We start from the raw sequence: 15640 nt of genomic DNA, 5'->3' as shown, positions 1-15640 counted from the left end.
GCCCACAATAGGCATATCTTAGGCTCTGTTTATTCTTTTCTCTTTCTGTCCTTCATTTTGAGTACTTCTATTGCTATCTTAATAGTTCTCTGTTAATTCTTCTGTAGTGTCTAATCTGTTAATTTCATCCAGTATATCTTTGATTTTATATATATTTTTCATCTCTAGAAATCCTATAATGGGTCTTATTTAAATATTCTATTTCTCTCCTCATATGTTCATGTTTTCCTTTACATCCCATTTATAATAGCTGTGCTAAGATCCCTATCTACTAAATCCATCATCTTTTTCATTTATTTGTCTATTTCAATTGATAAATTTTTCTCCTGGCTTTGGCTGATATTTTCCTACTTCCCATGTCTTTTTAAAAAATTGGATGCTAGCTATTTTAATTTTTTGTTGTTGTTGGCTGTTGCATTTTGGATTTTTGTTTTATTCATGTAGCGAGTGTTGGATTTTGTTCTAGGATCAGTTTGATTCCGCTAAGGATTGCTTTTAAGTTGTTTTAAGCAGGTCCAGGGTAGTCTTTTTTGGGGGGTTGGTGATAGCCCCACTGTCTCTGATTTATTCTGATTTAGCCCCACTATAAGCTGGGACAGGGTGCTCTGCATATTATGAGTATTGGGAATTGTTTGGCCTGTTGCTTTTGGTGTTTTGTTTTGTTTTTATGTACAATCTTCTTGTTATGCATGTACAGATTAGAACTCTGCCAAATATTTAAGGAAATCTCTCTGCAGTTCTCTGGAGCTCTCTGTGGAGCCCGCTTTTCTGCAATAGTCTACCCTGAAAATTCTAGCCAACAAAACCTCCTTGAATTCTAATCTGTGTCTCTTCAACTCTTCAACTCTTCAATACTGCCTGACTCTGTTGGGGGTTCTGTCCTTGTGCTGCAGCTTGGAAATGGCCTCCAGGCAATAAGCTTGAGCAATTGAAGGACTCATCTTATTTGTTTCCATTCTTTCAAGGATCAGAAAACCGCTGCAAATTGTCCAGTATCTGAAAACCATTGTTTCTTATCTTTTGAATGATTATCTAGTTGTTCAGAAAGGCAGATAATTCCTATAGCGTTTAATCCTACATAGGCAAAAGCAAAACTCTGATCACCTCTTAACAGACACAGATAGATACTATTGATAAATGAACTTTATTATGTATTTGTGGGAACAGTGGGTTAATTCTCTTAGTTAAGAACTAAAAACTAGATTCATTTATTTCAAACTTCAAATTGTTTTACACATTTTTTTTTTAATTTACACCTGTTCACTCAACATCCAGAGTATTTATTTAGTTCAATAACACCTATTTTATATATATATATATATTTTTTTTGCGGTACACGGGCCCCTCACTGTTGTGGCCTCTCCCACTGTGGAGCACAGGCTCCGGACACGCAGGCTCAGCGGCCATGGCCCACGGGCCCAGCCGCTCCGCGTCATGTGGGATCTTCCCAGGCCTGGGCACGAACCCATGTCCCCTGCATCGGCAGGCGGACTCCCAACCACTGCGCCACCAGGGAAGCTCCCACATTTTTAAATGAATATTTTTTTAACTTCTCACTAGGGAGTCTTGAAAGAGACTGTGTCGTTATTTGATTAATGCAGTTCTTATTTTTTTCCTTAAGTCATAAAACCAAGATGTAAATTGGTACTTAATATTTATATTTGAATATTTTACATTTCTTATTTTCAACAAGAAAATAATATATAACTAAAACAAATTGATTATTGTATTTAAAGCTTATGAGACCTTGATAAGGTTCAGAAATGGATAAGGTATCACAAACAGATCAAAATGTAGCAGAATCACATCTGTAAATTAACTATAGTGTAAGATATAAACCAAATATCATCAGTGCCCTGAGAAGAAGAAAGTAATTCTTACCGAAGTATGAGAACAGGCTTCACCTGGAGGTGATATTTGATCAGGGTCTTAGAGAATAAATAGATATGAAAGAGTAGGAGGAATTAGTCTAGAATATTTCATTCTCTTTTATTTTTTTTTAACATGTAAAGTTAATATCGTAATAAGGTTTTCCACTCAAGGAACAGTTATCAGTTGTAATAAATAGTTTCATTTCAAGATTTGTTTGTAAATTAGTTTTCTATAGGTGTGTAACAAACAAATTTAGAAATTTAAAAGCATTTATTATCTCAGTTTCCATGTCTCAGGAGTCCAGGCACAGCTTAGCTTAATCCTGTGCTTAGGGTCTAACAAGGCTTCAATCAAGGTGTTAACCAGGACTGCAGTCTCATCTGAGGCTCAGAATTTTCTTCCAAGTGTACTGATCATTGTCAGAATTCAGCTTTTCATATCATAGAATTGACTGTGAGGCAGGTCCTCAGTTCCTAGAGATTGCCTGCCATTCCCTGTCTGTGGTCCATTCTACAGCATGGCTGTGTGATTCTTAAAGACCAACAGGAGAGTATCTCAGCTACTTCTAATATATCTGTCTCTCTCTTTTTTTAAAATTTATTTATTTTTGGCTGCGTTGGGTCTTCGTTGCTGCATGTGGGCTGTCTCTAGTTGCGGCGAGCGGGGGCTGCTCTTCATTGCGGTGCGCAGGCTTCTCATTGCGGTGGCTTCTCTTGTTGCGGACCACCGGCAGTAGGTGCCCGGGCTTCAGTAGTTGTGCCACGTGTGCTTAGTAGTTGTGGCTCGCGGGCTCCAGAGCTCAGGCTCAGCAGTTGTGGCGCACGGGCTTAGTTGCTCCGCGGTACGTGGGATCTTCCCAGACCAGGCCTGAACCCGTGTCCCCTGCATTGGCAGGCGGATTCTTAATCACTGCGTCACCAAGGAAGTCCCTATCTGCCTCTCTTGACTTATGTCTCTGATATCTAGACCCTCTTTTAAAGGGCTCACCTGATTGGGTCAGCCCCTTGCCCCAGGATAATCTCCTTTTTGATTAACTGAAAGTCACTGATTTCAGGGACCTTAATAACATCTGCATAATCCCTTTGTCTTTGCTATATAATGTAACCTAGTCAAAGGAGTGATACCCCATCATATTCACAAGTCCTGTCCACGCTCAAAGGGAAGGAATTATACAGGATATGTACGCCAGGGAGAAGGAATCTTGGGGGCTGTCTTAGAATTCTGCTGACCACAGTTTGATTTATACTATTAGTATACTTTGAAGACTACAAGTTTTATTTTATAGAGAGGATGTGGATAGACTGGAAATACTAATAAACTACAACTGATTAAATAGTTGAAAACAAATAAATTATTTTCTAAAGTAATTGTCACCTCAGTAGATTGGGTTTTTTTGTTCTTTCCTTAAATAATTTAACTGATCTGATACGCTCATTATATTTTAAGGAAAGAATCTCATTGAAACCTTGTAAAATTTCCATTTGCTTCCCAATAAACATGTACAATTTTTAAAATCCTCAGTTTTTTCTTTTTACATAATTTTAATACTTAGATCTATTCTCTGTTAATTATTTTGAAGTTCTATGGTAATGTTCTCCTAGCAACATGAAAGGGGAGACTGAACACTGTTCACAATTGGCAGTGTAGTGTTGCTAAGCTACCTGTCTTTTTAATTTGAAATATTAGGCATTTCAATAATAGGTAGCCCTTAAGCTTTTAAGTGTTTGCTCATGACACATTACAGTGTTTATGTATACTTTTCACCTCTGTATTATAGCTATTATTGTGAAAGTTTAAGAAAAAAAGAAGAGTGTATTTAATAGCAGTCAGTAGAGTACCTTAACTACATAAAATTAGTCATTTTATGAGAAGCTCTAATATGGACACAAATGAAGTTATAAGCTATACTTTAATAAGAACTTACCTCAAATGCAGCTGTACTACAAAATGCAGTAATTATACCAATATTTCATTTGATTTTAAGTAAAATCATTGTAGAATACCTAAAATATTACCTATAGTTGTTTTAAAACTGGCAGTATTGTTCTTCTCTAGGAATATCATTAAATACATACTGAAAAAGCATTTTATTATATTATGTTGCTGTCATGCTATTCACATTACTTTTTCTTAAAGTAGGATATCAAGTACTAAACGGTATCATTGCAGAACATCTCCTAATTTGTAAAAGATGAATATATGAAGATTCTTCTAGGTGGACTCTTTTAATAAAAGTTTTTCCTCTATATTCCCCTTACCCCATAAAAATAATTAAATAAATACATGTCCATTGTAGAAAATATCTTCAAAAGTATAGATAAGTATAGAGAAGAGTTTGAAACTACCTCTAATCCTCCTTCCCTCAGAGAAACACTATTCAGACTTTAGCATATTTCCTTTCTTTGAATATTGCTATAGAAATAAAGATCATATTTCATACTCAATTTTCATCTTTTATTTTCTTATTACAGTATAAGCATCTTTCCAAATCATTAAAATTGAAAACATTTTTGATGACTAATTATGTGGATGTACAGTATTTCTCATTATATAGTTTCCTGTTTTTATTATGTAAATAACAGTGATAAGAAAATCTTTGTGCAAAACCTTTGTCAGCATTTCTGAATTCCTTACTATAGATTCTAGCTAGGACTGTAACAGATTCTAGGAATGAAAAAATATGAACATTTCAAAGACTTCTGAACATGTAAATAGATTACTTTCACTGAAAAGTTGACCATTCTTATTAACATTAACTAGTTTAGTTTTAAAAAGAGGAAGAGGGCTTCCCTGGTGGCACAGTGGTTGAGAGTCCGCCTGCCGATGCAGGGGACACGGGTTCGTGCCCTGGTCCGGGAGGATCCCACATGCCGTGGAGTGGCTAGGCCCGTGAGCCATGGCCGCTGAGCCTGTGCGTCTGGAGCCTGCGCTCTTCCGAAAGAGGAAGAAATAGTTAATATATTACTTTTAACTTGTTTTTATGATCAAAAAATTGTATTTTTTCAAGTGTTTATTAGCCATCTGTAATTATTATTTTGTGAGAATTTCCATTTCCCTGTAACATTTGTTGATATATCCATGTGTCTTTTACTGATTTTTGGGAGATCTTCAAGTACTGAATTTATTCCCCTTTCTGTCATATTTTCCCATGTATTTGCCTTTTAATTTGATTTATACACTTTGTAAAATACAGATCTTTCAAAAAGTTCTTTTAAAAATCTCTCCACCTTTTCTTTTTATTTCTATTTATTGCTTTTAGACTTATAAATCCCTTTACTGTGTAGATTCTCCTACATTTGATCTCCTTTTACCATATTCACCTGTGGGTGGTTGCTGGGTAAACTCCCAGAGGCATCGCATTGTCTCAAATCCCAGCATGCAACTGGACATTCACAGAGTGAACCTCCCGGCCCTGATGCTTGCTATTCCCAAACTGCATCGTTTCTTTCATCAGTGTTCCCTAAGCGCCAGGGGGTTTGGCAGTGAACAAAGCGGATGCAGATCTCCTTCTGTCACCTTCCCCCTGCTAGCTAGGCTGGAGCATCACTCTTCCCACTGCCTGGCTTTTCTCATAACTGTGACTTTGCTCCATGTGCCACTGTTTGGGTGTTGTCTCCTCCTCTCCATCAACTCAGATATGACACCTTGTTCAAGGGCCAGCTCATCCAAGAAGTCCTTCCTGAGTAGCCACCCACCTGACAGTCCCTTAGCTTGCAGGCCCTTTGACTCATGTGTTCTGCTCTCCACAATGAGCTCCTTTGTAACTGCTCTCCACTGGTACCATTAAAGTAGCTACCATTGTGATGTAAACTGGGTGCCAGTTTACAAAAGTAATTAAATTTTTTTTTTTACATCTAATATTTTTACATCTAATTCTTAACCATGTGAAGTGTATTTTGATTTATAGTGTTGGGTTAGAAACAAAACTGATTCTTTTTTAATGTTAATCCATTGCTAGAGCACCAGTAAGAATATTTCCTTGCCCATTGATTTGTGATAGTTCTTTTATAATATACCAAATTCGTGGATACTGGGCTGATTGCCTACTCTCTGTTCTGTTTCATTGATCTTTTCTATTTTGCATCAGAACAGCATTATAGATTAGCTTTATCATATCCTTTTTGATATTTGGGACTGTTTACCCCTCTATAGAGTAATGCAGATTTTTACCATACATCTTGTACTGTGGGTATTCCTGGATATTTTATGTTTTTTACTGCTGTTGTGAATTGAATTTTTTTCTCTTCTGTTTTCCGATTCTTTTTTTTTGGCGGTACGGGGGCCTCTTACTGTTGTGGCCTCTCCCGTTGCGGAGCACAGGCTCTGGACGCGCAGGCTCAGCAGTCATGGCTCACGGGCCCAGCCACTCTGCGGCATGTGGGATCTTCCCGGACCAGGGCACGAACCCGTGTCCCCTGCATCGGCAGGCGGACTCTCAACCACTGCGCCACCAGGGAAGCCCCCGATTCATTTTTACTGGCACATTGGAAGGGTATTTTTTTTTATATTTATCTTAAATCTGAACTCTTTATTCTCAATAATTATGAGTTGATTTGTAGAGTTTGTTTGTATCTAATTATAAAATCTGCAAATGTGAAAATTTACTTCTTCCATGAAGTTATATCTGGATTGGCTGGAAGTTACAGAGTGATATTAACTAATAATATTAATAGTGAGTATTTTTATCACAAAAAAAAACAGTGGTCAACTTTCTATTGAAAATAAAATTATAGTTAAAAATAAATCATCTTTAGTTATCCTAGATTAGATTAATTGCTTTGCAAATTTACCATGTGTAAGATACATCAAGATTCTGGGAGATATTCATTTCTCTAGCAGAGGGTTGGGTGGGGGGGCAACATCTAATTAATACTAATTGCTAACTAACTTCAAAAGGAAAGGAACTAAACTTGAGATAGAGATTTCAGGGACTTACCTGGTGGTGCAGTGGTTAGGAATCCGCCTGCCAATGCAGGGGACATGGGTTCGAGCCCTGGACTGGGAAGATCCCACGTGCTGCGGAGCAACTAAGCCCATGCGCCACAACTACTGAGCCCACGCTCCACAGCTACTGAACCCTCGCGCCTAGAGCCCGTGCTCCACAACAAGAGAAGCCACCGCAATGAGAAGCCTGCGCACCTCAAGGAAGAGTAGCCCCCGCTCGCCGCAACTAGAGAAAGCGTGCGCACAGCAATGAAGACCCAACGCAGCCAAAAATAAATTTAAAATAAATTAAAAAATAAATAAAACAGGGTTAAAAAAAAAAAGAGAGAGATTGTAGTTTGGAGGGGAAAGGCTAGAGAAAAGCGAGGTGAGTTAGCCTCTAGATTCCCCCAGTTTATCTCCTCGGGAGCAATTCCTAGCATGGTGGCAAGTGGAGTCAGCCTCTTTCCAAGAAGACTACAAGAGAGCTAGAAGTGAGCATAACTGCAGCTCCCTTAAAGTGAGGGATGGGTAGCAAAGAACATTCACAAAATTTACCTCTAGAAGACACTATAGCATGACTTCTTCAGAGTCTGGCTATACATACTGTTCAGGTGTGACAGGTGTTTGTTGAAGTCATTACTTTGTGAAATTTAGCCCAGATGAGTGAATGGGGCTGGATTTCTTATTCTAGGAGGACCCAAGGGGATTATCTTGACAGACCTCCCTCACTTCAACAAAGTTCATGGTCAGCAAGGACTTGCTTAGCTGCCCTTCATACTGTTTTTATATATACCATTGTTGCAGAAACCTGAAGCTACAAGTATGTAGGTGGAAACTTTATTTTCTTATGATAATAAAGGATCAGGGTTTTTCCTTCTATATCTTTTGTCACCTCAGTGGATATATTCCATAGCTTTTGATGGATAACAAACCACTACAAAACTTAGTAGCTTAGAGCATCAACCATTTATTTGGCTCATAATTCTGAAGGTTGGCAATTTAAGCTGAGTTTAGCTGGGCAATTCTGTTCTTAGCTGGGCTCCCTCATGAGTCTGTGGTCAACCTTGGGTTGGTTAGGCGATTCTGCTTCTGGAAGTTGGCTAGTTGCTGACTGGAAGACTTGAGTTCTTCTCCATATGGTGTCTGTACCTCCAGAATCCTTGCCTAGGTTTTTTGTCATGGTAGTAGCAGAGGTCTAAGAGAGAGCAGAAGCAGGCAAAGAAAGCCTCTTGAAGCTAGCGTTGGAATTAGGACACTGTTGCTTTTGTTCCATTCTGTTGGCCAAAAGAAGTCACAAGGCCAGCTGATTCACAGAGGAAGGACATAGAGTCTACCTCTTGATGAGAGCTGCCATAAAGCAACATATTCCAAAGGGTATGGACACAGGGAAGTATGGGGAATTGGGACCATTTTTTTTGCCATCAGTCTACCACAGTTTGGTGAATGAAGGACTCAGAGATGTGCTTCGGACACTATCTTTGTTGTCAATATAGATTTTAATTTTGCTGTTACAAATTGTGTCAGTGCCCTTTTTATCTCAACCTATTGTCCTTGTACCTTGTATTATTTTTCTCTTTATACTATTCATTTGGTTTTGGCTTCTTGTGCATTTTTATTCAAGTCCATGTCAAATAAAATTTTTCTAAAATTATCTTTTGGTTCTTTATTAAATCTATTCAGAGATATGTTCTCTCTGTCTTCAGGATATTTCTTCTTCACGTGTGGGAGTATTTTTACTCATGGACATCACCGTGTTTTTTTCCCTTTTTGTTAGAGTTCTGTTAGTATTTGCCAACAGAGCATGTGGACATTTCTCACTGTCTACTTAGATTTGAACGCCTTTTCAGATCCTCATCTGAAGAATAGTTGTTAGACATTCCCCAGTGACTGGCAACCAGTCATCAAATGTGGTTTTGCTAAACTAAACTAGGATCATCTGCCACCATGCTATGTATGCCTGGTTTTTGGACAGTTTAAAAAGGTGAAGTATGTGGAAAAACCATATTTCTTAACATATGTTATTAAAAGAATTTTTCATGTATTTTCCCTTCTTTGCAGAGATTTTCATTTGGATATTGAACCTTCTCAGATGCAGTAAACCATTCTTAGATGCAGTAAACCCTACCTTCTCACATGCTCTTTACTAGGAATTGTACTTAAATGGATGTAGAAAGAAGTGTGCCACTGGTCAGTTGGGAATGAGTTGCACTACTCTGGCTGCCTCATAAAGCCATCCTCTACTATGGCAACACTGCTTCTCTTAAACAGCAGGCAGAAAAAGGGAGAGAGCTAAAGTCCCTTTCTCAGCTGACAGAATTACTGTGTTTCACAGAGCAAAGCAATCCTTTGTACTCTGTGTACTATTCAGAAAACTGGGCCACCATTAATTTGTTTCTAGACCTGGTTTCTGGACTTACAGATAGTGAAATTGAGGGTTCTTATCAGAGGTTAAATTCATTTTGGTAGAGTGAACCCTTGTCTCTTTCTGTGCCTTTTTCTGTGCCTTTCCTGAGAAATGGCAGCAGCTGCACTGGCAGGTCTCTACGTGGATGCCATGCTAAGCTAAGAGTCCAAACTGTATTTAATTAATAATTCATTTTCCATTTTTTGTTAATCAGATATATGTAATGAATATCCAATAAAAAATATAGCAACCACAAATAATAGTTTTTTAAAGGGTGAGATTTGCTACTTTTGTTAGCTTGTACAGTGTTGTAATATGAATAAATGCATCACTCCATAATAATTTTGGAGTAATAACATATATTTCCTAGTCCTCCATTATTGCCTTCAAAGTTTGCTGTTGGCAAACCACAGCTCTAGCACTTTGCTTTTCTCTCTTGTCCTCTCCTGGGCATCAGTGGTCTAAATATGGGACATGTTTGGCTGAAGGATCAGGAAGCAGTGCCTCCAGAATTCTCTGAAACAGTTTTTGGAATAACAGATCGAAATAGCTTATCTTTGAGGAAATGATAGTTACTTCTAAAGGAGCTATAGTTGTCTTATCTCTGGCAACTATTTCTGACTGCTAAGTTTAAGACGTAGTGGTATGAACTACCAATGTTTGACTAGTAGAAAATAAACAGGACAAAAACTGAGCAATAGTTAATCATGTTTAGTTCACTCACTTGTTTTTTCATGTCACATGCTTATGATACTTACATTACCTATCTTTAATATAACTATGTTTTATATTAATTATTATAGATTTTCTACTGGAATTAAGATTTTTCACAATGTTGCACAATGTTCCAAGAGCTTATAAACCATCTGAAATGGTTTGAGAACCACTGAGCTTATCATCTTGTAAGATACTAGAGGGAAGGTACTTTTGTCATCATCGTCATCACACATGATCAGAAGCCATTGTAGACTTGAGTAGAAAGTAACATGAGGAAACATTGGGCTTAATCCTTGGGGTGTTTGGGGAGTTTTCTGGAATGAGTGGTGGAGGGTGAGAGTAGACATGGCAGTGAGAGTGGAATGTAACCACTGTAAACAACATTGTCAGTTCAGTTCATATTAAGCATTTGAAAACTCCTAAAACTCTAGCTTATTGATCCAGATGAAAATATTAAGATGGATTTCTCTTCTGTTAGTTTGATAAGTTAATTTTGAATTGATGAAAGTTATACAAATTAGAATTTTAAAAATCATATTTTTTTTCAAACATTCTTCCTCATAACTGGCAAACACAGATGAAAGTCATCTAAAAAGTACTTTGAGTTTCATATTATTACTTTTCTAGGTAGGAACGTGGAATTATAGGATACGTTTTCAAAACTACGTCATTGCAGTAACTACGCATTTATTCATTCCTAGGCGGTATGTGTTACTATGCCCTAATTTTACAGATTCAGAAATTCAGAGTGGCGTAGTGGCTTGGCAGGCTTTAAGCATTAAAACTAAACTTTGAATCCAAGGCAGATGTTGCTAAATCCCATGCTCTTTGAACCACACCACAACATGCCTTGGTTTTAAATTATTTATTTAATTTCTTAAATAACAAAAGTAATATATGCTCAAGGCAAACATTACCTAAATGCATACATTATGTATGGCAAGTATATATTATACAGATATATATTTGTATTTTAGAAAGATGTGTCTAGCAGCGCTATGGTTGACAGATGGAAAAGAGGGAACCTTGGAGGAAGAGAAACTAGTTAGGAAACTATTTCAGTAATCCTGACAAGAAATGATAACAGCCTCCCTCCCTCCTTCCTTCCTTTCCATGTGATGATTTGAGGATTGAGTGAAGAGCATTAGGTGTCCTGCTTATGTAGGGGAAAAACCAAAGTATAAGATGTGGAAACCTCTAAGAGATTTATGAGCCTTTCTGGGATCTAGTTTACATGGTGACTAAAGCAAATTTCAGATTACAGTTTCTTTTCACTTTTGTCTATTCTAAAATAGGATTCTTATAACTGTCCTTACAATCTTGGCTAGTAATTCAGGAAGTAGAACTCATAAAGAGATCATAGTCACAGACCTTCAGTTTCAGGGTCATAACGTAGCTGTTGAAATGACAACTAAATGGGGAAGACTGGTCTGCCTTTCTTTGCTGGCCAAAGAAACACACAAGACACTTGGCTGGATGTTGAAGGGTAAGGAACGGAGAAGGGCATGTAAAATGGACTCAGCCAGACCTTGTCCCTGGAAGTTTTCAGGGAGATAAATGATAAAGGTAACTATAATAGTAGGTAGGAGTAAAAGTAGAAGGGGCTGCAGATTCAAAGAAAAGAATTTATCATCCAGGAAAATCTGGAGGAGTTGGCATTTGAGTTAGTGAGCTTTGAATAGGAAGAATAGAATAAGGAGCATTCTACCTCAAGGGAGTAATATGACCAAACTCACTGGCCCCCCAAATATTTGTTGAATATCTGAATAAATGGAATCAGGTAGCATTGTTGTTCCACCAACTTACTCGGTATAATGTAGTGTCTCCTATATGCCAGGCACTGTGGCAGGTAGGTGCTAGGACTATAACAAGATGACCATCACAGACAGTCATCCTCTAATAGGAGAGACAAGTAAAACAAACTAATGACTATATAAATTCAAAGTGAAAAGGACTGTTAGGCTACTGAATAACTTGGGTGAAAAGACATGTTGGATAGGGTAGTCAAGGAAGGCCCCTCTGAGGGAACAAAATGTCATTTGAAACTGATCTTTGTAAGAACCACTTTGAGATATTTACCCTGTTTCAAGTCTTTACCATTGTTGCTTTCCAAATACAGTCCTCCAGGACTGGTTCCAGGACCCCTGCAGATACCAAAGTCCGTGGATGCTCAAGTCCCTTATATAAAATGGTGTAGTGTTCGCATATAACCTAAGACGTCCTCCCTAGACACTTTAAATCATCTCTAGATTACTTATAATACCTAATACAATGTAAGCGCTATGTAAATAGTTGTAAATATAATGTAAATCCTGTGTAAATAGTTTCTGGTGTGTGTCAAATTTAAAATTGCTTTTTGGAACTTTCTGGAATTTTTTTCCCCAATATTTTCATTCCATATTTGGTTGAATCTGTGTGTGGAACCTGCAGATAGGGAAGGCTGACAGTACATTTAATTTGTCTAAATTACTCCTCCTGAAAGTACAACCTGTGAATTTCCCATTTTCCATCAGTATTTATTTTATCTTTATTTATTTATTTATTTGTTGACTTATTTACCTGTTGTTAAATTTATAATGTCATCCTTGTTTTGCAGAAACCAAAGCTGAAAGATTGGCATCCTCCTGGGGGTTTTATTCTGGGATTGTGGGCACTCATTATCATGGTTTTCTTCAAAACTTATGGAATCAAGCATATGAAGTTCATTTTCTAGATGCGATGATGTATGAAGAACACTACGTGGAAGACTACAACCTTGGATAAAAGTTCATGTCTATATATATATATATATATATTTTAACATCTTTATTGGAGTATAATTGCTTTACAATGGTGTGTTAGTTTCTGCTTTATAACAAAGTGAATCAGTTATACATATACTTATGTTCCCATATATCTTCCCTCTTGCGTCTCCCTCCCACCCTCCCTATCCCACCCCTCCAGGCGGTCACAAAGCACCGAGCTGATATCCCTGTGCTATGCGGCATGTCAGTATATTTTTAAAAATACATTGCTCTTGTGTGATTTGGCAGAAGGTATAAGGAAGCTAAATTTGAAAGAACTATTGGTTTTATAACTCAGAAATAATTGTTAATGCAAGTGCTAAATGACACTAAATATATTTGTTTTTCATTTTGTATTATTAGAATATTGGGACAAAGAGATCAGAATACACTCACTGACTCTTTTTGAAAATAAGAATTTCCCCTTGTTTTATCCCCTTTTCATTTGGAAAAGAAAAAAATGTGAAGACATTGAATTCTCACTAGCAAGGGAAACTTTTGTTAGTATTTTTGTATATGTTCTCCCAGTCTTTTTCATACTTTTTTTCTAAAATAGAGAGCATATAGAACATACCATTTTATAACCTTACTTGTCATCTTGCAGTATGTTGTCAACCCCTTCCCTCTCCTTGGATATTCTTCAAGAACACGTGAACGGCTGCACACTATCCATTTCATGAATGTACACTAATTTTTTTAACATTCTTCTATAATTAGACCACTTACTTTGTTCCCCAAATTTTCTTTTGGTTCATTCTTTAATGTGTTAATATTTTGTCAGCTATTCTTGGAATTCTGCAGCTAAAATGATAAGTAGAGATGAATAATCAGTTTCTTAATCTGTGGTACTGACAGTCTCCAGGACCTTATTTACTGTCAGTTTATCTGGAAAATTTAAGATCTTGCGGAATTTCACATACTGATTGCTCAAGAGAAACAAACCTAATCACTTTTCATTTCTAAGCATTCTGTGCTCCTCTAGAATTGATCACCTCCTCTTCTGTTTCCACGCTGAAAGAGATGTTGTTTCATTCTGTTTAAGGTAAACCTTGCCCACTGGCTGGATCTACACTTTTTCTGGGACAATCCCGTAAAACGGATGGACTGTAGGAAAAATTCATGCTTGTGGCCCTGTCTTCGTGTCTGACTGATGTATCACATAAGGCAGTAAGCTCTTTTCTGGTCTCTGACAAGATGCAAGAGCTTATATCCCCATCACTGATTTTTTTCATCTTGCCAGCCATCTTCATGTCTATCTCGTAACTGTAAATGGTATTGAGATTGTGCTTTGCTATCAGCCCCAGATATTGCTTTTTCACATATAAGCGGTAAAAAAAAGTGAAAGTTGAGTATTCATGTCCCATGGGATACTTTTTTGTATTTTATCTGTTTTATCCAGGAACTTCATGCTAATCTTTATTCACTATGAAAATATGTTTTGTAAATTGTAGGAAACATTCAGAAGACAACCCTTCCTTTACAATAAAACCTCTTAAAATTAATAGTCCTTAGACTCTGTTTTCCTTTTAGCACTTAAAATATTACCCTTTAATTATATGCAAAATGGTCATGCTTTTCACAGGCAAAGGATTAACTGTGTTCTCTCTCAGATTAGAACAAATGACATTGAGGCTTTTTGCCAGCTCTGAATCTTCATTTTAATTGATCTTTTTATTGCTGCACTAGATAAAAGAAGAAGGACAATTTTTATCTGATTATATGGAGAAGCATCTTTTTGTACATAGAAAGGGGGAAAAACAAACTTAAATTCGAATAACTGGATTGTAGTAGTGCTAAGAGACAAAAAAAGGTTGACCATGTAAACACTTACATAAGGTCATGGACACTCTGGTGGCCGGGAGCTACTTAGAGTAGTAAAGGAAATATGATTGTTCTTGAGCCAAAGTCATTTAGTTTGAGTATAATGAAACATACCCTGATGGTAAAGACTACTGGAAAGTAAAAGGATTCCTCTTCAGAGATTGTAGAAGGTGCCCTTCTTAGTTAAAACCAAACTGGGAAAAGTAATACTGGGTATAATATACAGTATTAATTTTATTCCAGACAAATTTCATAGGGCAACTATTTCTTTCTGTTTCATTATTGAATTTTCAGAATATAGTTAAAGCAAAAAGCTTGAAATATGTTAAAGGTTTAGCTCATAACCATAATCTTTTTACATAAAGTATATTCTGCCTTCAGTAATAAATAAATCCTCTGCATATGTTAACTGGGTAATATCGTAAGTGTAATTAAATGGCCCAGACTTTAAATGATAACATAAAAGCACATCCTAAATATATTTTCCTTGAGCCACAAAGAGCTGAACAACTGAAAGGTGTTTTCCTTTTGCCTTTCTCACAGTGTTATCGTAAGGATCAGGATCAGATGAGCTAATGATATGACTACACACTTTGGAAATTGTGAATATTTGGTGGTGTTGTTTTTCTTTTTTCTGCCTAGGAAGATACCAGCGGGGAAGTTAATGGTGCCAGGGTCCCACTTATTTACCTTTCTAAGCTACTCGGTGTGATTCCCATTCTCTTCGGTGTTCTTTTTCTCCTCCCCTGCAGTGTCTTCTATATTCCTTGTCCCTTCAGGGAGACAAGGAATATAGATAAATGGATCCCAGCAGACATGTCCTGACCTTTTGGGGGAGGGACAGGGCATAATGATGCCGTTCTGCAAAGGCAGCCTGCCTGAGAAAAAGAAACCAAATGATGTGGATTTTAAAATTATGAAAGACATTCATTTACAGTTTATGAAAGGGAAATGTAGTTTGGAAGCAAAGCTGATTAAATTGGATCAAGAAAAATTGGAATTAAATACAAAAAATAATGCATGCATTTATGGTTTCAATTTTCAGATATCCTCAGCTAGTTGAAAATGATGATTCCCACAACAAGCATAACTCAGCTTGTTTCTGCTTACTGAGTAT

The 15640-nt window shown here is 37.1% G+C and overlaps 1 protein-coding gene across 1 annotated transcript in view; it reads left to right on the top strand.

Moving 5' to 3' along the window:
• Window positions 1–14576, top strand: part of PIGK (phosphatidylinositol glycan anchor biosynthesis class K) — a 132766-nt gene extending 118190 nt beyond the window's left edge. The window contains exon 11 of the mRNA XM_079940517.1: window positions 12516–14576. Within this exon, the coding sequence (XP_079796643.1) occupies window positions 12516–12632 (117 nt within the window). The 3' untranslated portion in view covers window positions 12633–14576. The remainder of the gene's footprint in view (window positions 1–12515) is intronic.
• Window positions 14577–15640: the final 1064 nt, after the last annotated feature.

Source organism: Stenella coeruleoalba, assembly GCF_951394435.1.
Source record: "Stenella coeruleoalba genome assembly, chromosome: 1".
In the NCBI taxonomy this organism is placed as follows: domain Eukaryota; kingdom Metazoa; phylum Chordata; class Mammalia; order Artiodactyla; family Delphinidae; genus Stenella; species Stenella coeruleoalba.
This window is presented reverse-complemented; position numbering and strand designations above follow the sequence as displayed.